The sequence below is a fragment of the Malurus melanocephalus genome, unplaced genomic scaffold (assembly GCF_030028575.1).
Source record: "Malurus melanocephalus ecotype Western Australia unplaced genomic scaffold, MMel_1.1 scaffold_40, whole genome shotgun sequence".
Classification (NCBI taxonomy): Eukaryota; Metazoa; Chordata; class Aves; order Passeriformes; family Maluridae; genus Malurus; species Malurus melanocephalus.
The window spans coordinates 342,222-365,102 of NW_026623272.1; the positions used below are offsets into that span (position 1 = coordinate 342,222).

At 45.9% G+C, this 22,881-nt stretch overlaps 1 protein-coding gene across 2 annotated transcripts in view; it reads right to left on the minus strand.

The window, feature by feature from the left end:
* GNAO1 (G protein subunit alpha o1) overlaps positions 1 to 22,881 on the minus strand; it is a 137,927-nt gene that overhangs the window by 84,291 nt on the left and 30,755 nt on the right. For both annotated transcript variants that reach the window (XM_057364566.1, XM_057364565.1), the window contains exon 3: positions 5,603 to 5,744. In XM_057364566.1, coding sequence (XP_057220549.1) covers positions 5,603 to 5,744 — 142 coding nt within the window. The remainder of the gene's footprint in view (positions 1 to 5,602; positions 5,745 to 22,881) is intronic.

Genomic DNA, 22,881 nt, shown 5'->3' on the forward strand with positions numbered 1-22,881 from the left:
GCCTTTGTGCTCTGCTGGTAATTTACTGCTATCATTTATTAGGAAAGCTCTTGCATTTTCAGGGGCTCAAGGGATTTCCAAAGGAGAAAAATATATTAGTGGAATGTAGAAGCTGCTGCTTTAGTTAGACTCCAGAAGTGGTGCTGTGGGGCACGTGGGTCATGCCCTATGACCATGCAGGCAGAGCTTACTCTGGGCTTTCCCTTGTTCTTTGCTGTCTCCCTCTTTTCTCCCACACCCTCATTTTGCAGCAAAGATTTCAAATACATTGGCCATCTTGGCCAGCAACCACAAGCATTTCCTGAATGAGCCAACCATCTCCCTGGAAACGAGGCAGGCTGTGACAATAACAAGTGCTTTCCTCTCTTTCATGTTTCCCACCTCTCAAGAAATGCCCTGCCCTTTATTTGTTCCCCACCGCTCAGAAACATGAATGATGGCAACTGAAATGCACCTTGTGGATGGGCCAAGAGGGAGGTGTTTAAGATGGCTTTAGTCTTAATGGAAAAGTGACAGACCTTTACAAAGGGCAGGCTGAAATATTTGTCCTGGACTGTTACTTGAGTATTTGTACTGGGTCTGCAACAGTACAGTAAATAACATTATATGTGAGCTGTGGCTATTGCAAGTTGACATTGTCGGCAGCTGGATATCCAGACAAATGCTGACACCAGGTAAAAATGGCATGTCTAGTGCCTCCCCTTCATTTCAAATTTCCCTTTTCTTCCACTTCATCCTGCTCTTCTACAAAGCAGCCCTGAATTCCCATCACTCACAACAGCAGATATGCAACACTGGCTGCATCCTCAGTCAAGCAGCACAAGCCCAGGAATTSTGTGTCCATCCCCCAGGTCACTCAGGTAGCTAACAGAGGCTTCCTAACAGCACAGCAATGCCTGATTGACCTCAGCTGCCCTCCCCGAAGTTATTAGCAGCCTTTCTGCATTTCTGAGAGAGCTTGGGTTAGGGACACACAGTAGGAGCCAGCTGCTCTAAACAGATACCCGACTCAAATGAAGTAGCACAATATCTTGAGCTGACAAGTACAGAAAGCCAGTTACACAGGAGCAGATCTTACAAAAGAGAGATCCGCCCCCACACTGCTCCTCTCCAGTGCCTGGAAGGCAGCAGGTGACAGTGGCTGTGACTTTGCTCCTGCCAAGCAAGAATGAGAGGAAGGAGGGCAGCTCCTAAATCCCCTTTTGGCACACGCAGAGGTGAAGGGGYTTCAGGAACCAGGTTTCTACAGGCATCTCTCTGTTTAGAAGCAGATTTGACGCAGACCTCTTTGCCAGCCACCCCGGGTGGGCTGTTCAWTTACACTACAGAAAGTTTTCTTTAAAGCTGCTAGTCAGTATTTTAAAATGTCCCAACACATCTTTGTTTGGCTCACAGTACAGGAGTTGCACATTGTACACAGCAGAAGGTCACCACAGACATATTTTGCTACAAAGTCCAAAAGAAAAAAAGTGCCTATGGAAATATTTTAACATTTTAGCAGCTTTTTAGTTTYCCCTTTCATAGCTGAAGCAGAGACATGTCCAGACTCACACTGGGAAAAAGTTCAGTGTGAAGGTCACTGCCTGCAACCTCCGGACCTCAGGCACTAAACCTGTGACCTGTCGCCTCAGACACTTGGATCTGGGCCATGCAACTGATATTTGGATTCTCAGTTGAGTAATTTCTGAACAATTTCAGCCTGTTTCTGTCTGGTTTATGAAAAAATGAGCATGCTCCACAGCTGCTTTCACACCAGCCTGTACGGGGCAGGATGCCCACCGCAGTCTGGGACCAGGCCAACCTGAAGACACCCCCCAGGCCTCCCAGCCTGGCTGCAGCTCTGGCATTCCACCCGAGTGGGATTACAAGTCTGCATTTCCAAGCAGCTTCTGGGATCAGCATTGACCCATAGAGGAAGAGACGTCATGCTTCTTCTGGCTGAGGTTTCTGAAGCCAGACTTTGGAACCAGTTCTTCAAACAGAGATATGAAAATCCATCCTTATCCTGCCCTTCCTGCTTGATCCTTTCCAAACACTTGGACTAACTTCTAGATTCCCKGTTTCAAACCTCCATTTCCCATTTGCTCTGCCTGAGTACACTGAAATGGAATCAGTGAGGAGCTTGTTTTATTAATACATTTGCACTTTGGAGGACCATTTAATCCACAGGCTGCATGTTACAGCCCGACTCTTTCCTGCCTGTTAATCTGATTATCAAGGTAAGGRCTGAGTAGTGCCCTACAGACCAGCTGGAGAGTTCTGAGTAGGCAGGCGAGACTAAGCCTCTGCCTCTCTTCCTGCRTGTAACCCCTTGGCTTGTCAGGGATCCAGACCCAGGGCAGTGGTGGCCCTGGAGATGAGCAACACCCACGGATGCCAYTGCTCCTGCAGCTGCCTCCTGTCTCCTCACCGACTGCTCCTTTTCCGCCCGCCCTCTTGTAACACGTAAAGGATTTGTGACTTTGCACTTGCACAGCGTTTCTGCAGTTTCAGCCTGACCTTCCGTGCTGCGTGCAGTGACACCGTGCCCTGAGCTGGCAGGATGTGCTCCTGCCTGCTGTGCTGAAGGACAGGGAACAAGGGCCTGGGTGCTGCCCACAGACCATGAACCTGTGAGCAGGCACAGCTGTGTGAAAATCCGCGGCCCTGGACAAGGCATAAAAGTGAAATCCTAGACACAGACTGTTTTATTCTCAACCTGGGGACAAGTCCTTATCAGCAGAGAGGGTCAGCAAGGCCTGATGCATCTGCTTTTTGTGATTTATTTTGTCTTTTTAGGTCCTATTTCCTACACTGATCCCACTTTGACCGCCAAAAGCAAGGCGGTTTAGTCTTCCCCCAGTCTTTTCACTTCTATGAGACTAAATACCGGAGGCACAATTATGGGCAGGAGAAAAATGAGAACAATGAGAGGATTTGGCTATTTTCTCTCAATAACAACAAGCATCTATTAAGTAGGGGAGGTTTTTTTCGTTTTGAACATGGTCAGGATGCCATTTGGAAGGGATACAGGTACAGATTMATCTCTTAGAAAGTGGGATGTGGGAAGAAGTAAAAGCCAAATGGTCCCTGGGGAAAACCTGTCCCAGGCCCATGTCCCCTCCTTCCCTGCTGCTGAATCAGGCTCAAGCAGCCACAGCCCAGGCTCCCCTTCCTGAGCTCCCTTCTTTTGGGGGCTTAAGTGATGAGTAGGGGAAAATCCCCCACTAAAAGATTTGCATTGGAAACCCTTGGCKGAAGAATGACTTTTAAAATAGAAAAGCTTTGCCTGAAAAGGGATGAACCACGYAGCATAATACTCAACAAATCGCCTGTTTAATGGCCTCTCTTTATAGCAGCTGTGCATTAATAACAAAAGCAGGGTAGCAGAAGCCATGTGCTTCTTTGTAAGATTAAAATAAATACTATTTCATACTAATACCAGTAACTTTCCATGCCTAAGAGAAAGGAGTGGAAGATCACAGCCTGAGAGCCTGGGTTTCCTTTCCMTTTTGCTGCTGGATGAAGAAATATTTGTGCCATCTACAAAGGGGACAGAAAACCTGAATTGTCCTCCCAGACATTGGTTTGGTTTATAGGGGTTTGTGGCAGGCTTGTGTGACACAGTCAGCATGACAGCATTGTAAGACAGGAGTAATTCCTCCAGAACTGCATCTCTTAGGAGAAACAAGGCTGGGGAGAACTTAATCTATCTTGCATTTTACTTTGCAAAGCATAACACAAGATCCCTACTGCCATAAAGCATAAATTGAAACAACAGTGCTTCACACCAGACATAAGGAGAAACCTTTTCATCACGAGGACTGTAAGAGCAGTGGAGCAGGCTGCCCAAAGAGGGTGTGCAGTCTCCATCCTTGAATGATTTCAGACCCCACTGGGTAGAGCCCTGAAAAACCTGGTTTGACCTCAGACTTTACCTGAGCAGGGGTTGGSCTCGACACCTCCTCAGCTCCTCTCCAGCCTGAGTTATCGTACAACCCTAGGAACATTTGGCATCTTTTCCATAGGAATATGAAYGGACACAACATTTTGTACAGCCCAGTACTCCACCTCTCGTTCCTGGCAGTCCTGATAATAGCTCTCCTCCTCCACACCCTGTACTGTGCCAGGCCTGGCACTAAAGCAGTGACGAGTTTTCCCTCCTCAAATTAGGACTTCAGGCGTTTAAAAAAAAAAAAAAGAAATTTTACATTTTAAATCTGTCTGCCACAGACTGTTTATCAGACATGGAGAATGATTTGTTTCTGTTTTCCTAGGCATAGGTTTTTAGCTGAGTGAGATACGTTGCCTTGCTGAGAGCTGAGTCACCAAGTAATCAACAGATTAATGTATTCAGTTCGAAAGCCATCAGCATTAGTTCTCGGCAAGCTCACAAGAACACCATTATGGTATCATCTCCACAGTTTGGGATGGAAATGTCTCCAGGATTTAGAGTTCCTATGGGAAAATCCCCAGATGCAAAGAAATCAAAGTGCCTCTTTGCGACTGGGAGAAAGAAGGTACTTCTTCATACAGCAACCCCACAGCAGGATTTTGGCATCCCTTCTAGTGAATGCTTTTATTATCAACCCTCAGATAAGGAGTTTGGAGTATGTTGTACATCTGTCATTTGATAGCTACCAAAAATAGTCATGACAAACTCAGTGGCATAYAGGACTTTGCCTTTACCAGGTCTTTAATCTGAAATATTTTATTTCCAGTGAAATCAARTAGTTTTACTTTCTCTGGGATTGCAGCATGCAAAAAGGGTGGTTTTGACTCTTCTCTAGGAGTCTGAGTTCCTCTGTGTGGGCTTGGTCTGAGCCAGAAATGCAAGAAAGGCAAGGTAGAGGCTGRCAGGGGCATCTCACAGAGGAGCCACTGTTTAAAAATAGGGAGTTGATGAAAGTAATCACAGAGCAGCAACTGTAAAAGGACAGGCTGGCCTAGGTGTGTGGCACGAGAAGGCTGCCAGGCATCACAGAGCTGCTCTGATAAGACACATGCCAATGCTGCTGCCTAAGAGCCTGTCCATACCAACCTCACTGAAGTAACACATCCCCYTGTTTGCAAGTGAAATTGCTGTTTGGCCACACGTAAATGGGAGATGTGTGAGTAGAAGACAGACAAGCCCCCATCAAGTTAATCCTAAAAGCTTTCCTACATTAGCAGGCTGGTGGAAGGGCTTCGAATGGCAGCAAGATTTCTCCCTGATCCATCATTTATGCAGCCTGTGTGTCCAGCACATGCACAGGAGACAGGATGCATGTTCTCACTGCTTCCTCAAATCTACCAGTAGCTCTGTCTAGGCTGTTCCTAGATACAAATTATTTTTCTGCCCTGGCCTGACTAGTGCCAGGGCATGACAGATTGTGACACCGTGGTCCCTAGGCCTACATTTCCTAGTGTAGGTGTACAAATGGCACTTCACATGCAACTGTGCCTCTGTTGCACAAACTGCCATAGGCGTACAAACAGTGCAATAGGCACACAACAGTGATGTAAATTTTCTCCCCTCCCTCTTATCCCTCCAAAGCATTGAGATTGTGCAAATGCCTCCTGTTCATGCTCTGGAGTCGCTGTGCTCTGTTGTCTGTACCCAAGCAGTGTGATTTTCACTTACCCGTCGTTCCTTATCACCGTACTCAATGCCCAAGGTATCCATGGCACGGACAATAGCTGCCAGTGACTGTATAGTGTTGCTGTACACCACTGGCTTGTACTGCTTCACGTCTTCTCCAGAGAAGCCATCCTCATGGATGATCCTGAAGAAAATGCAAAGGATAAAAAAACTCTTGAGAATGGAATTTCAATAGGAGAGACATTTAAAAGACAGCTGTGCTCTTSTGAAGAGCACATCTGCTGGCTTGATTTGCTTAATTTAGTCAGCATTTCTTTTTAAACYTTTCTGGTTGTTCACCAGTAGTGTGTCTGAGCCCAGTGCTGGAATTAGCATCCCTTTTGCTCTCTATCAAGAAGGTTTTGTGCACAGTTGGTGCATATGGTACCTCCCTCCCAAATGAACTGYGAACACTGGAGCCTGGAGCACCTCSTGTTCTCAYSCTCAGCAGTCACAGGGGAAGGMGATTTTCGGGTCCTACGTTACCTTCCCAGTCAAGGTCTGTGGAAATATGTTCAGTGTGTACAAATGACCACCAGACTGGACCTTAACCACTGAAACAAGTGATAGAAACCCCTTCACTTTTGTCAAGTCCTTTTAGTAATAGCAACTCCTGGGGTACCTTACAAAAGGAACCAGAGTCAAAATACCCCTGTACACATGGGAACTCAGRCATGGAGGGGCAAAGTGTCTCAGTTATGTAATAGTTGAAGTATTTGTCTGTGGACAACCCTCCACCTTTCCTCCCTGTTGCTTCTCTCTCCTTTAGGAAAAAATGCTGAGATTTTTTTTTTGCCTCAAGACACGTTGTTATCCCTATCCAAGGCAATAGGGGAATGAGACCCACAGTCCTACCAGCTCTGCATGCTGGATGCTCTGTGCGTRGATCTCTATTAAACTCTGCAAAGGAACTATTTGATGGAGCAAGTTATTGCAAACCTTTGCTYAGGTCACAAGACTGACCCCTGTAATTTATTCATGCCTAAGTAACTCCAGAACTAAGCCTGGACGTGTCTACAAAACAGCTAGGATTTACAGAGGTAATTGTTTTTGACAATARTTCTTCCCAGTGAACACATAAGTTATGATCCTGTCTTAAATSTCGGAATAGAGGATGATCTGCTTAGCTAAAATGAAATCCTTGTTTGCTCATCTTCAGATGTTCACTGGACAACAGAGAGTCCTTCCGTAAACGATCTGGTCCCTGATAAAACATAGCACCCTTTCAGTAATAAGGTTTTTTGATTCCTTTATTTTTAAAATCAGATACACACCATCAAAGGTCCTGACAAGCGCTGGCACCCCCTGGGACAGAGAGAGCACCAGCTCACACCATCAGCTTGCAACAGATACAGAGCTGGGATGGGGAACGGGGCTGGATGCCAGCCCAGKGCTATTAACAGATGACTACACAAAGAACAAGGCTGGTAGAAATGCTGACCAAGACAGAGATCCCCTTCCCCTGATGCAAAGCTCTCACAAAGATTTYCTAACACAAGTGACTGACACTCTGCTGTCCCTACCACAACCTTTGCTTACTCAACACTGCACACTGAGCTCCTGGGAGGAGCTGCTCAACAACCCCCGAGTCCTGGAAAAACATGACTAAAAGCAAAGACAGCCTCAGAAGGACAATAATTCAAATCATCTGGTGACCAGGAAATTTTTAAGCTACTKATCTGAGGAACTGGGCAGAGCAGGTACCCTCCACCAAAGGCAAATGATGCTGGTGTGCTGGAAACAGCACAAGGGGCTGCTGGCTCCCCTCACCAAAGCTGAGGAGAACAGTGGTGGATGAAAACCTTTCTGACTTAGTAAATCCAGACTTGCCAATTTACCAAAAAATTCCTACAGCTAGTCCTGATTTTGATTGAGTTATGGGCAACAGCAGATCTTGTACTCTGCAGCTTTTATTTTGCAAGAATCCAGTGCTTGTGGTGAGGTTTGGAACAGCAGCATTYGAGTGGTGGGGAMGGAGGTGGGGCAGCAGAGCYCCMCTGYTCTGGATACAYCTTTCTTTCTGCCTGTTACYGTGCTKTAGTGCCTAGAGGAGATTWAAAGCTGCAACACGACTCCTGGGASATACATTGCTATGGGACATGGCTTGAGCCAGCTCCTGGTGCCACAGGACACGAAAAGCAGTGAGGGTTCAGTGCTGTAGTGGGCTGTGGCCATTAAAAATATACAGATGTAACAGAAGGGAGCAGCATGTCAAGACTGTGAAGTCTTTAACAGTTTAGGCAGGGTGAGCTGTTCCTTAAGCAACTTGCTAATTATGGGAGCAGAGCATTTTCAGCACCAAAATTATGAATCCTGTTTCCTAAATGGCTTACATTTTTCCCAGTRTCCAAATTACAAAGGAAACTGCTGCAGGCAGTTCCTCTTTGCCACACTAGAACTGGTTCTCTCCAGGGCAAAGGAAAAAATGGGATTTAAGAGGATCCCTAGGGGCTGTGGAGGGGGGAGAGAGTGTTGCAATTTTAAAAAGTGATTCTGAGCAATTAAAAAGCCATTTCATTCACCAAGTGACTAATAAAACACTGTGCTCTGAATGGAATGGTGAGAGACAACTGAAGCAACCTGATTGCCTAAGGTACCCATTAACGCCTGCTCCCCATCCCTCAGCTGCTAACAGCAAGACCCATATGTTAGCATGTTGTGYTGTTGCACTTATTTCAGAATGGCAGTAACAGGCAGGTATTTGCTGGAGAAAATGGTTCCACCGCAGATCAGATCTTCTGCCATCCCCCAGCAAGTCATTAATCCTGAAGAAGTGCCCAGTGCCTCAGCAATTACTGCTTAATTACAAAATAAATGAAATACTTGGAAACAGGGGGTGCATTCTGCGTAGCAGCTTGCTTTGGCTTCTGTTCAACAAAGCACTTACGTGCCTTCAGCCTTTCACTACACAAGGACTGCATTAGGAAGGCAAAGCCCAGGATGATTTTGCTGCTGTCCCTGCTGACACGCACGGCCCCAGCGGTTGTGGAACAGCGGCTCTGAACAAAGCCCACGACAGCTCCAGTGCAGCAGGGCTGGATCTCAGCCGGGGCTGATCCCACCAGGAGCCAGTTGCTCAGGTCACTCCAGGGGGAAATACTCGTCTATCATTCTGAAAACTTCCCGGAGCAGGGGCTCCAGTCATCATCATTCCCATTCTTCAGTTCCAGCCAAGCCATTCTGGTGCTTTCCTTCCAGCCCTTCCAACCTGAGCCAGGTTTAGTGAACACGCTGACACTTCCCTACACCTTCTCCAAGCAGGTCCTCCTCTTCCTCTTTGAGGCCCGGACTAGASCCAGTCCTCACCTCCCCAGTCTGCCAAGACCATCTGAAGCTGTAAAATTTATCCTCTGATGTGCTGAAGCACCTCCCCGAACTCCATATCACTGCCACAGGTAACGATGTATTTCCGTTCATTTTTTACTGATGGACATTTAGAAGGAACTTGACACAGACCCCAGTGGAGTCCTGGCGGAAAGAGTCCTCTGCTCTGACCATAAGCCACTGATAACTGTATACTCTGGGAATGACTTGTGCTACTCATCCATTTTTGTATAGGACCTGTAGYAGTTTTATCTGGACTATTTTACCCRGTCACTTTATAAAAATCCAGTGGGACTCTGACAAACCTTTCCCAAAATCCAGATATGGCACCAACTATTCCTCTCCTACTCCTGCTGAGAAATCAAATGAGACTAGTTTAACATGCCTCATTTTTGTATAATCCATGCTGCATGTCACTCATCTCCCTTTTTATCTCCTAGGTGGTTGCAAATTATATGATTGATAGCTCAATTCTCTTGAAAGCTTCTAGAAGTTGACTGGTCTATAATTCTTACTCCTCTTTTCTCTATATTTAGAGATAGGCACCATGTTTACATTTTTTCCCTGTCTTCTGGTGCCTCACCTGCCCTCCAAGAGCTCTCAAGGAGAAGTGTTTGTATTTCTGAGATGGCGCCTATAAGTATGTACTAAGAATTTCCTTAAACATGGCTGACCTGAAGACATTTAATCTTACTAAACTTGTCCTTCCTGTGCCAGAAAGAGGGAATGGCATGTTCAGCAGTTGAGATCTGTGGACATCCCTGCATAACTTCTTGSTTCCAGTGCTCAGCATCCTCCATCCCTTTCACAGCTTCACATGCACTGACACTGCCCTGTCTTGTCTCCAAAACCTCAAGCCAGTGCCGCTGAAATATTTCCTGCAAAATTCGGGGAACCTTGTGTGGCTTCCAACTGTCTGCCACTGTGAAAGACATACTTCCGAACTTCCAACTGCCTACCAGAGAAAATAAAACCCATACTGTTTCTGTTTTACCTAAGATGATTTACTTTCAATCACCATGATGTTTCCAGCTGAATAAGGTTTTCCTGTATCAATGCACATCCCTACAATTACAGCGATTTGCTTGAATAAAACCAGGCAAGAAATCACCAGGAAATTATTACACTCTAAGTGTATCACAAGCAATACCTTACAAATGAAGGGTCCAGTTCCTATAAAAGCAGACCTGCTCCTCACCTTCATCTGGACAAATTGCCTTGTGCCTTGGCGATGAGTTTCAGCTCTTGGGGCTCTGGGACCCTGGGCTGGTTTGGGCTGGCAGTGGCACCACCCAATGTGACACCTGCGACTCCCCTGCAGCCYGGGTGGCTCTGGGTTCCTCAGCAGCACCTTTTCCACCTCAGGAAAGCTCAGGGCTCRGGACTGCTCCAGGTCCACATGACACTGTGGGCAGGGAAAACCTTCCAGACAATGCAAAGTTCAAGAAGTGATGCTGATGGGTGTAAAGTGCTGCTTAAAAGGGAGGACGTGACCCAGAAGGGCAGAAAGGAGGTGGWGTGGAAGGGACAACTGAGCATTCGCCCACAGACACATTTTTGCTCAGGCTGCTAACAGTTCCATTAGTACATTCATGTTTAGACTGACCCAAGGTGCGTTTTAGATGGAGAATCTTGGAACAAACACACATCACAAAATCTATTTTTGCTTAGCAAACTTTTCTGATTTTCTTCCCCTCCCTTCTTCCCCTCTTTTTCTTTCAAGAATAATCTTTCCGGTCTCCTGCCCAAAATCAGGCAGGTTATGATGSTGGGGCTGGGCAGAGGTGGAGTCAAAAGAAAAAAAATCTAATTCTGAACCCTGCAGTATCTGTTTGCAAACDGGGAAAAATAGCACAAAGATCTGACTTTAATATGTAGAGAGGAGGATGATCAAATTCTGATGGAAAATCTCCTGCTAATCAGCTACTTTAAATTTATTTTTATCTTGATATGAGGCTAAAAACTTTGTTTACAGGGGAGTTATGAAGCTAAATTCCAGTGATTCTCTTCTCACTCGTTTAATAGCCTGAAATGCGATTAAAAACTCCTGGATTATGTTAAACTAAATCAACGCAGATGCCCATGACCTTGTGTTCAAAGACTGCAAAGGCACAGTTCAGACCTCCGTGACAGGGTGCAAATCTCTCAAAACTCTCATTCTTCTTCCCCCCAGCTGCGCTAGAATGCCATRTTGTACATCCTATTCACACAAGAAATTCTCCGAGATGAAAATGAAGATGACTGTTTGCCTACATGCCCTTTCTTTAAAAAGAAAAACAATTTCCTTAGGCAGGGTCATCTAAAAAATGCAAATGGAGCTCATTTTAAAAAGCGTAATTTTTTCAACCTGGACTTTTAACACTGGTCCAGGAAATATTGATGGAGCCCTGTGATAGACACCCAGCTGGAGAAAATCTCCTTTCTGGAGGAAATAACTCTGGGTCACTCAAAACTGAATTCTTTCCGCCAAAGTATTTCTTGCATGTGAAGATATTATTCTAACTAACCAGATGGTTCACGTTAAAAAATAAGCAAATCCATCAGGCAATTGAAATGCTGCCAAAATCTACAGCCCTGGGAATGGCCGAGCTCACTCAAATCAGTTGCAGAAGTTGCACAGATCTGTCCAAGGCAGAAGCATTCTTGCTCCTCTAAGGCAGTTCAATTTGTGCCTAATGCCTGTAAGTCTCTCTGATGCCTTCACGGCCTCTCTTTAAAGCTAGCAAGGAGCTTCTGCACCTCAACTGCTGGCCAAAAAGYTTGAAGATGATGTTTTAAGAAACTCTCTTGTGTCTGCTCTGAATTGACGTTGCCACCATCTTATTTTGTCTGTAGATAAACAGCTAATAAGCTAACATTCATCAGTTTTCCAGACATACAGGGGTCAGATACWTCATTGTCCCCAAAACCTTTGACTTCAGATTGCTTCAGGTGTATAAAATATTTGCAGAATACCCTTTATTTCCAGTTTAATACAGCCCTAAACCAGAAACATGTACAGCACTCCCAACATGGTGCTGCGTCCCTGCAGCCCCATGGCTGTTTGGAAGCAGCTCTCAGTCTTCTTTTAATTATTATTATTATTTTTAATTGAGTTCTACATCAATGCCTAATTTTGGCTTTGGGCTGTCTTGAGGGGTGATCCCTGCTTCGGCTCAGTGCTGTAGCTGAGATGACAGATGTTTTCCTGGACTGCATACTGAGGTTCCTGCCATGTGTCCTTCATCGGACTGGGGTGTTGGGTTGGCTTTTTCACCCCACATTTGGGATGCACCAATGACCTTTCCATCTCTGCAGAGTGATGACTGTTTCAGCATTTACATTTTCAACAGGAAGCAGTGGAGTGAAATACTTTGTTTTTAAGTGTGTGTATAAAACAATTTCAAGAGCGTAAACAGTCTACTGCATCCTGAAAGTAATTAATTAGTGTTGATGAATGAAAGACACCAGTTCTGATACTTCAAAAGAAGGCAACGCTGAGCAGGCAGAGCAGAGCCAGCTACTGTGTTAATACTCCACCCAACACAATCAGGACGTAGTCATCCTTTGAAATTTACCACTACAAAGTCAGGAAAATCATAGAATGGTTTAGCTTGGAAAATACCTCAGATCATCACCCCAACCCTTACCTCAACATTGCCAAGTCCACCAATAAACCAGGTCTCTAAGTGTCACATCTACATCTACATCTACATCTACATCTACATCTACATCTACATCTACATCTACATCTACATCTACATCTACATCTACATCTACATCTACATGTATGTGTGTTTTAAATGCATCCAGGGACGGTGACTCTGCCACTTTCATGGCCAGCCTGTTCCATCTTGACAACCCCTCCAATTTCTCTCAATATCCAATTTAAAAACCTCTCCTGGTTCAACTTGAGGCCATTTGCTCTTGTCCCATGTTTACCCATGACAATAAGCATTACTCACACTAAGCCTAATTGTGCACAGTCAACCATACCAGTGCTTTTACCCACCTGAGGCACCCTAATGAGTTTTTTTTCTGGCAGAGATCGCTGGCCACTGGTCCCTGGAGTCGCCCTGTACCCAGATGCACTATCCTGSTYCCAAGTGCTAATGACTGTAAATGARCTCCTCCTTYCTTGGGAGCTGCAGGTTCTGGTGAGGGTCAGGCTGAGGGCTAGCTGAGGAAGGTACATTGATGTACGCAGGCTCAGGATCTGACTCCTGGCATGGAACTGCAGGGATTCAGTGCCTGGCTCAGTCCCCAGYCCAAACCTCAGACCCTTCCCCTATGACAAGATAGGGGATGGCAGTATAGAGGTATAGTCAGGGGAAGAAAAATCCATCACACTTTCTAATCCAGAAGAGACACAAAGACCCTCTTTTTCCTGCTCTGAATCAGTTTACTGTGCTCCTGAAATGTGCCTCTGACCAGAAGGGAAGCAAAGGGTGGAAGTAGGGGCACAGGTGGAGGCTGCYCCAACCCCCATGTCCTGCACCAAGCCGGGAGCAGCACAGACTTGGGTTTTACGCAATGTCAGGCCACTGGCAYACTTCAGTTTTACTAAAATTTGCAGTTGGTTAACTTTGATAATGTGCCCTCTCCTGGGGCCCTTAATATTAAGATCAAATATTGAATACCTTACATGTACCTAATTAGCTTTAATATGCATCCTGCTCGGCTCAGTAAGAACAGCAAAGAAACACAGTCAAAAACAATTAGATCAGGACTTTTTTTGATTAAAAGAAGGCAGCTGGACTACACAGATTCCTGCAGCAGCATTTGCATTAGATGAGATTGCATTTTTTCTGTGGAAAAAGCCTTGGAGCCAAAAGGGTTTCAAATAGCACCAGTGGAGGCTGACAGCTGCATTCTTTTTTGAGCATTCCCGAATAATAATTCAGCGAAAGAAAAAGTGTTCTTGCTCCAAGTGACTTATCTTCTCATCCCATGCAATGTGCTACATAGTCAATCTACTTTGTCCAYGCTCTGCCTGAGACCAATGAGATCCCTCAGGGAAAAAAAAATCCACCGGGCTGGTGATGACCCACATGAGAGAATTCTCATTAATTCCTCGGTAATGTTACATAAGGTCATTTTGTTGAATTAAAATTATTGGGATTAATCCTCTTAAATGTTCTCTTAGATGCAAGGGGGATCCAACTGCAGCTGGATCATCCCACAGCTGGTTCTAGAAAGTCAAAATAGTGTTTTAAAGCCCCATAATGGTTTTGTTAAATTCATCCCCTGAACAAGGGCACAAAGCAGCTTTTTATGGCTTTTTTAGATCACTTACAACTTCTGTAAGCTGTCATTAACTATCATCAAAGCCTGAAAAATGAGGCAAATGGGTTCAATGTCAGTTTTACTGCCCAAACATAAATAATATTTTTGGTTCCCCATCTGCCTCATCTGAAGTGTTTTGATAGCTGCAAGGTGACTTTGCCTTTCAAAACCTTTTCAGATGTTGCTCTCCATAACCAAATATTCTGTGGACAATAGAGGAAACAAGAGACATGCACAGTCTCTTCATTGCTCTGTGCATTTCATCCTCAGACTCCAGTACCACCATCAAAACCCACAATAAGAAGAGAAACCCTRTGTATTTTACCCAGACATTAAGAATCAATGTATGGCTGAGTGCATCAAAGCAAGATTTTGGTAGAATGTACCTGGTTCTGTGCCCTCATGCAACAAACCTAGCTTCCAAAGCCCCTCATTCTACTGAAATCCATGAGGGATTCAGAGTTCCTCTTCTGTGTCTAGAGCTGATCTTTGCACAATTGACATATTTTTCTGTGTGTCCTAGCTGTATTAGTGCTCATTAGGAATTGTGTGCTGTCATGAAAACACTCAGCTGAAATAAAAAGATGCTTTAAAGCAGCTTTGCTTTTTTGGGATATCAAATCTAGCAGCAACTGTCTTTCTGAAGCAATAATTGATGTGTTTGATTAGGTCTGGTGGCAGATGGGGKTTTTTTAGTACTTTTGATGTTTCAATGTGTTAAGCTGAGAAGGAACCAATTCTGGAAAGAGCGATTATGGCATTCCTCGTATCCTGTCCATCCTCCCTGGCACGATTACAGCTCAAAGGCTCCATCTCCGAGCAGTGTGCTTGCCACAAGCCCCTGGGTGTGCTGCCAAGCTGACATTAGCCTCCACTAATCTCAGCTCAGAGATTTTTGAGTCATGGTGTTCCCAGTTCTGCAACGTGCTGCCTTTCTGTTAGAGGATGTAATCAAGCACCACACCACACCCCACAGATCGCAGGCCGAGGGAGAGCAWCTGACTGCTGGGAAAAATCCCTGAAAGCTGCAATGGATCCCCCATCAATGGAAAATTCTGCAATCAAAATGGGACATCTGGTGTAGACGAGAAACAAGTCTTGGGTGGAGGAACAGCAGTTTGGCCTCTGTCGCTCCTGCTGCTGCAGGCAGCACAAACCCAAAMCTTGCTTGTATAATTGTGCCATTTCTTGTAACAGGGCTGCARAGTTTCTGCTGTCTGTATTTACAGTGCCTGCAGCTGAAGTGTGGCTCTGACAGAGGGTAGGTTCCCCCCCAAACAGAGGTGGWGAGAGCTTTCTTTGGCCYCTGTGCCCAGCAACACCAGGTTGTRGCTCTGAGCTCTCCCAGCCTGGCTGCTCAGATCTGCTCACTGAGGCTTTCCAAGCTGAAGACTTGGAGCTGAAACCTGGCAGATACGGTATTTTAGGATTCTGCCCACACTGCTAATAAGATTTCACAGCAGGAAGGAGGTATGTTGCACTTGTGATTAATTACATGCATTTGGATATATTTGAATCATAACTTCTACACTTGTACTCAGAGAACAGGTTATCTGAAGAGAAGACAAATGCACAGCTTTTACAGCTTTCCCCTGACACCTGCCACAATGATTCAAACAGCCCTTCAGGGGTTCTCAAATGCAGCTGATGTTTAGAAAATACTGGTGGGGGGACAAGACCTTGAGTGGCCTAACTCAGCRCATGCATCCAGATCCTGTAGCAATGGGAGAATGCCCTGCCTCAGATTTGAGTCCCTCACCTAAAATTGCCATGGGAAAGATGAAGGGACAGTTTTCCCAGTGTTTCTCTAAGCTTTTCAGYCAAGCTATTCCAACACAACACTGTTTGAAAGAGGATTTGAAGATCTTGGGCATCCTCAGTGCCCCACAGCATTTCCTGGCACAGAGGTCCCTGCCCTGGGGACCCTCTGTGTGTCTCTCCTGTGTGTCTCTCCTGTCTCTCTGAGCTGGGACAGGCAGTCAGTGCCCTTGTGTGAGGCTGCTGGGGCACTGGGTGGAACTGGGAGCTAGGGTGCTGACAGTAGAGTACAAACATGTGCCACAGTGAATGCACCCACTGCCAAAAGACCACAAATAATTATTTGTCCTTGCTCTGCAGAGTGAGCAGGCACTTTGTAAACAGATCCAAGGGCTGTCCTGTGACCTCCCAGTGACAGCAGGAGAAAAGGACAGGGCTGTAACCAGGAGAATTCCTGTAAAATCAGCAGACCAAGGGCTGGCCACTGGCACAAAGCAGACAAGCTCCCCTGAATCCCTGGGTGAGTCAGCCACCCTGATGGGATCTGTAGGGTGCCCTTGTGCCTGAAGCACACCTCTCACACCCTCACTGGGTAAGGTACGGGTCCCTSCACTTTCCTAGAGCTTCATGTCAGCTTTTGGCACAGCAGCTCCTGCCAGCACAGAAAGGAGTGATCAAGAATCAAGTATCTGGAGTACCCAGGCCAGGCACTCTCTTCCATCTGAAAGCCTGGCTTAGAGCCAGACCAGCACTTCAGTTCTCCTTCCCAGGCCCATTCTTTGTTAATGGGAGCCCCAGGAGCACTGCACTACCAAGAACCAAAGCGGACATTGCCGGGAAGCGATGCTCTGGGGACAGCCATGGAGAGCACGCCTGGCACCTTCCCCATCCCCTCCTGCCTGGGGGCCACCAGGACCCACAGAGGCAGCAGTGCCATGGTGCAAGAGCTGCCCCTGGCTGTGCAGACTCACTGAGCTTCAGCCACCACTGGCTTTCCAGTAGACACAGAGAGCAGAGCCACGTTAAATGGATGTGTAAATGTGTTTGCCCATTATGCTGGGAAGCGACCGCTTCTGCAAACATCTCAGAACATGGGTATATTCCTCCTACTGCTTTCATCAGTCTTTGTCATCCCCCATGTCCTCATCTTCAATTGAAAAATTCCTCATTGATTTAATTTGCAAATTTGCCTGTAAGTCTCTCCCAAGAGTACCTGAGAAGATGCAAGGCAGTTCAAAGTGACTGTTTGAACCGCCTYACAAAGCATCCAGCTAGATATGGTAAATCTTCATCGTAATAAATTTACTCCACATCTGATCACCAGCATTTAGGCTTATCTCTAGTATTATTTTACTGTCCCCAGTGTAAAAGATTACTGCCTTCTGGAGAGGTTTGATTAGATTCAGAGAGGCTGAGGTTTAATGAGCATAGACTTCTTTGACTCTCTCTTCCCACCCACATAATGGGTACACTGCTGGTATTTGGATGATGAGCCATTTTGATGGTATAGACTTCTGTTTTCCCAGAAAGCATCTAGGAAAGCATRGAGAACTCATTTGTTTCTCAGAGCTTTCAGATTTTCCAAACAGCACAGACCTTCCCTTTCCTCTCTGGCTGGGCTTCCCTCCTGTTACCCTCAGTCCCATGAGCAGGAACTGCTCCCAGCTTTACTACTGTAGCTCTGGGAGGTGAGCTGGGAGCACCTCTGCTCTTTGGGGGATGTGGGCAGGAAGAAAACAAATACAAAGGTGATCTAAACTTAGGAAACTTAGGAGTGCTGATTTAGCATCTAATAGCCTTGCCACTATCCCCTTTAAACAGAGTAATTGTGGCTTACTAATACCCACATAACAGACTTACAACCTACAGAATATGGGGAAATGCACAATAAAGAGCAGCACCTAATCTATGAGCAGAGGCAATAGTGCTGAGTAACCTTGGGCAAACAAGTGGCTCATTAACCAATCAATTGAAAACGTTAAATGGAATAACTCATGCTGAACGCCCTGGCAGGGCTGGGGGAGGCAGGCAGGAGAAGAACGAGTCCATCCCCACTTTGGGAAGGATTGTCACAGCTGTCTCTGCTTGGGAACTGGAGACCTGGAAATCATGTTTATTCCAACCAAGGCCCAAAAAAAGAGAYAAGGTCACAGGTCCCCTGAGAAAACCATTCTGCAAGCATCTCCAGGACTAGGCATGGGTGGGACACAGCTGCTCTCTTCCCTTGGTGTCCTGGMCTCCTGGGGACTTCTGCAAGGTGGCACATGCTGAAAGCACTCCAACACGCCCTGCTGGGACCAAATCACAGCCCGAGGGAAGTCTCMAAGATGCAGACTGTGATGTCCTGAAGGCTCCCATCCCACACCTCACACCCTGGAGCCCGGGCTACCCAGGACTTCAGTGTGGAGATGCCAACCCTTTGGAGGGGTGGAGAGCAGACATATCTGTCCAGACACCTGCAGGCCAGCAAGGTGCCTCTGTCATGGGCAGGACAAGTTACCTGGTTGGTCTCTGCAGCAGTTCATGTGACATCACAGCAGCCTAACCATGCTCTTGGCTTGGGGGTGTTGTGGCCACACCAGCTCCTGCCAGAAACATATGGCAGCAGGCAGCCCATGCACAGCTGAAAGTGTATCAGGATTTGGCCCTCTGAAGGGAGAACCTGGAGCTCCATTGCCAGCCCCAGGAACCAGACYRGCCTTGAGSCTGCATCATCTGGTTGRTGGAAGTGAAACTTCYATTGCTGTCCTTCTCTGACACCKCTCAGGGACCCCCAAATCCCTCAGAATAACATAGCACAATGCAAGATTGYTCCCTCCTCTTCATTCCTAAATCCTTCCTTTAGAGGATCCCGGGCAATGAGGCTTTCACYCCTTCTCTAGGAATGACAATCCGTAGCAGAACACAGTTCATCCTTTAAAAATAATTCCTGCTGTCCAGTCAAAATTTATCTATTGACAAACTCAAAAACAGCTTCCACAATGTCATTCACATGGTTATTTTTAGTGCCAGTGTTGCCAGCAGAAATAACAGGCCTGATGTGTTTCCTCCCCCCCGGCTTAGAATGAGGCTCCTGAAATTATAGATGGGAGCACTAAYTGAGTGCCAAGAATGTTACAAACGATTTGCACCGCTGTGGAATCTGGTAGCAAACCAGTGCACTTGCACGTGCAGTTATGCCACTGTCCACTCRAAGGGTGTGTATGCATTGGCAGGAGTATTTGCGACCACAGTTTACATTTGTTGCTAGAAATCATCCCTGGCAAGAAAGCATTTCACATTTTTTACCCAAAAGAACATTAATCTTATGGAACTTTCCTTCCCCTTGTTTTTCATTTGTGGTTCTTCAGACATAATAAGACTGAAAGGAGTCCTTCGATTCTCTTGGTTTCTGTGGTGGGGCGATGGACTCATGCCCAYGGTTCCAGGACTGCCCCCACCATGTGCCAGTCCCACATTGGACCAGCCCAGGAAGATTTCCCTGCCAAAGTCTGCAAGCAACTGTGCACAGCTAAGGCTAAACTGTAACACAGCTACCGAGCAACAAAAGGAAAGAAAAGCTTTCTGTTCTTCAGTCATTTAAACAAATAAGATAAACAGCATTTCCCAGCCCAGGAAGATTATGTGTGGCTTTTGTCYCTCCTGTTTTGGTTTCCTGTGCTAAGCACTCACTCACCCATTCATAGTCACTAATGCCCAAGGCTCAGAGTAACACTCCCTTGTGTTGATTTCCATGTGTACTTTAGGGTTTCTTTACATACCCAAATCCTCATTATCACTCTAAACCACGGTAAATTACAGGAACAGTGGGCTGATAAAGGTCCTCCTAATTCAAAGCAATAGTGAGCGTATTACTACTGAAAGCACTGGTCCCTGGCTGCAGCAGCACACAAGAAYTGAGTGGGAGAAATAAAAAGAACCTGTCTGGCTAAACAGCCGGGATGGAGGGATGTACCAACAGCACAGCAGTGACACAGATCCATTGGTGCGGGCGCAGAAGGCAGGCAGCCCCCCCAACCAGGGCTGCGGGAACAGCGTCATTTCAGAGGACTATTTCCACCTCAAAACCAACAAGATTTCCTGATCATTCAATTCAGATCTCTCTTGTCTCCTCCCTAGTATCTTCCTAACTCAACATACATATTTCTGGCTTATTTTTCTTTCAACTGCCCCTCATTTCCTTATTTTACTCACTCTCCCTTTCTGGAAGCGTGAATATTAACATCAATCTCAGCTCATTTAGCCTCTTGCTACCCCACTCCCTTCAGGAAATGCCTTTGGCAATTTGGATCTTTCCTTTTTATCAATTTGTCCACGCGGGAACTCGCAGCTTCATAAACCCTTGCAAACTTGCGGCAGCAGAAGGAATCCTGTCACATGGAAAGCCAACGTGTCCGAGTTCAATTGAATCCGGTTGGCAGTAGCTGTGGGGGGACCATGGGCTCTATCCCCCTGAGCTACCTGCCAGATGATGGAAAGACACAATGTACTCAACGCTGAGTCCTTAGATCGCAAATATCCTGGGCCCTGTGCAATTAGTCATCAGCAAAGGGGCTGTTAAGTGCTGGATAGAAACTCCACTGAAATCTGTAAGAGTCTCTAGTTTCTTACCGAAGAGTTGGATCAGGCCCTGGGAATGCATTTGTTTGTTTTTCCCTTGTCATCAGCCTGCTTTTGGCTGAAAGCTATAATCCATTCAGGGAGGACCTGTTTATCTGTGAGAATAGCAGCATTGCTGTGAAGAGGTAAGAGTGGGAGTGTGCTTCAGGCAAAAAAATGCAGATTATAGCCCCACTAGTAATGAATTCAGCACAGAAAGAAAGAAATGCAGGCTGTTCTAATTTTCTGAATAGATGTAATTCCATTTTGTTCCCTGTGAGTCCCTTCTCTGACAATTGTCTGAGTGGAGGGAGGAAAAAAGGGTTCCAAGCAAAACACTTGTCTATGAAGGATGTTATTAAAATGTCCTACTTGAACACAGGCTCTCTGCAGACCAGGATTGCAGAATACAAACGTTCTCTCTCCCTTAGACAAGCTTTGTCTAAATGCAGAATGTTTGTCAATTATTTTCCAAAAGCACAATTGCTATCATCAGAATTAGAGCTGGCTTGACTTGTCCTGCCTGATTTAGCACCCACTTGAACAGGGTAGGTTCAGAAGTTCAACATGAACTTGAGGCTGTTGGATTTGCAGCAGGCTTTTAAAAATGCTGAAGAAAAAACATGACGAGGGAACAGATGGGAGATATATGGAAAATGGTGATGAAAACCTGAGAGTAGTCAGAGAAATTTAAAAAAAACTGTGGTGAGTGAAAATCCACTGAAAAAACTTCATGGCAAAAGTTTCTGGTTAGGTGAACTTTCATCATTTTGGCTTCTGAGGTCTCATGCTCACTCACACCTGCATACAAACTTGGTTYCATACATTTGCTCAACCAGGCAGTTCTTTAGCAAAGAGTTTGGCTAAAGGTCTKCAGCATGGATATCGGTTAAGTTTTAGCAGAGAAATTTGCCCTACCATCTTCCAAAATAACTTTCTTTACTGGTCAGGGCAACATGTTCTGTCCTTGGGCATGCAGTACAAGCAGGACAGGTGTCCCATGAGACAGGAAAATGTGTATTTTGGTGGCCATCTGTGGGGTTTGGGGATTTGTACACTGCAAAATTTAAGAGCAATGGGGCTTSCCAAGACACCCCCTGCAATGCAATCAGTTACACCATGAACCTATCCAAACTGCACAGACTGAAAGCATCTCTCCCTGACTTCCAAGAGCTTTTCTTCAGCCTCCACTTGATTTRTTGGAAGAAAGGTGTCTTAATTTTGCAGAGCTGGATTCCGACTAGACACAATGACTACCATGGGCTAGAGCTGAAATAGAAACAAACAGGAGAGAACCTGGCTGTCCCTCAGCCCACCACTCTTTTGAACGTCAAAAAAACTTAACCTTTCCTCTTAAACCAGAGGAAGTTTTTGCATGGGAATTCTGATCGGCCTTTTACATTTACATTCCCATACCAAGGGCACCAATTCTTTATGCCAGGAGTAAAGGGAAACAGGGAAAAGTGCTAAGGWTGATCACATTCTGCTCAGTATGGGAGCAGCAGCACCATCCCCGGTGCGCTAGGGCCATGTCCCTTGTGAAGAGGACACAGTCCCTTCCCCTAAACTCTGGCTGTGTGACTGTGCTATTATTGGTACACTCAATGCTGAATGGCCAAAGGAAAACACTGCACTGGCTCTTGCTTTTTTCAGAYACAGAAAGGACAGCAGGCACAAAGGCAAACATCGCCTCTCCTGTGCACATGTGACAGTCACCGCATAAGCCATCAAAATGCCTCATTCCTCCTGACAGGTCCTGTCCTAAAACAATGTCTTAAAGTCTGCAGCTGGGCTGGATTTTCCATATCCAGCTGAAACTGCCAAAAGAACAGCAAGAGCCCTGCTAGCAGAAAAGATGCCTCTTCGTTTGGAAAGAAAAGCCTTCCCAGGAGTCTGTCTACAAGCAATGGACATTGCTATCCTCCTCCTGAGTGGATCTGCAGCTGTGGCATCCTAAAGCAGGGTATGCTTGGGGAAGGATGTCTGCTCTGCTCCATGCCTGTGCAGAACAGTGGATAAATGGTATTTCACACAGGGAATGACACAGTTCCTGCAGCCAATGAAGATGGGTWTCCTTTGCTGTATTCACCTGGATTTGGGCTCTTGGCTCCAAAGAGTTGAGTTTATTTCCACATGGCACCTGCCTGGTAGAGACTGTACCCACTAAGAACTTGGGTTGCAAGTGGGAAGCACAGTTGCACTCTGGGACAATGCAGTTTCTCCCTCTTAAATGCAGCACCTTTATATTTGTTACTAAGTTTYACCTCATTCATTTTCCTGGGCTGTTTCAGCAGTTCTGTTTCTCCTGCTGTCCACAGCAGCCCTTGCAGCTCTTC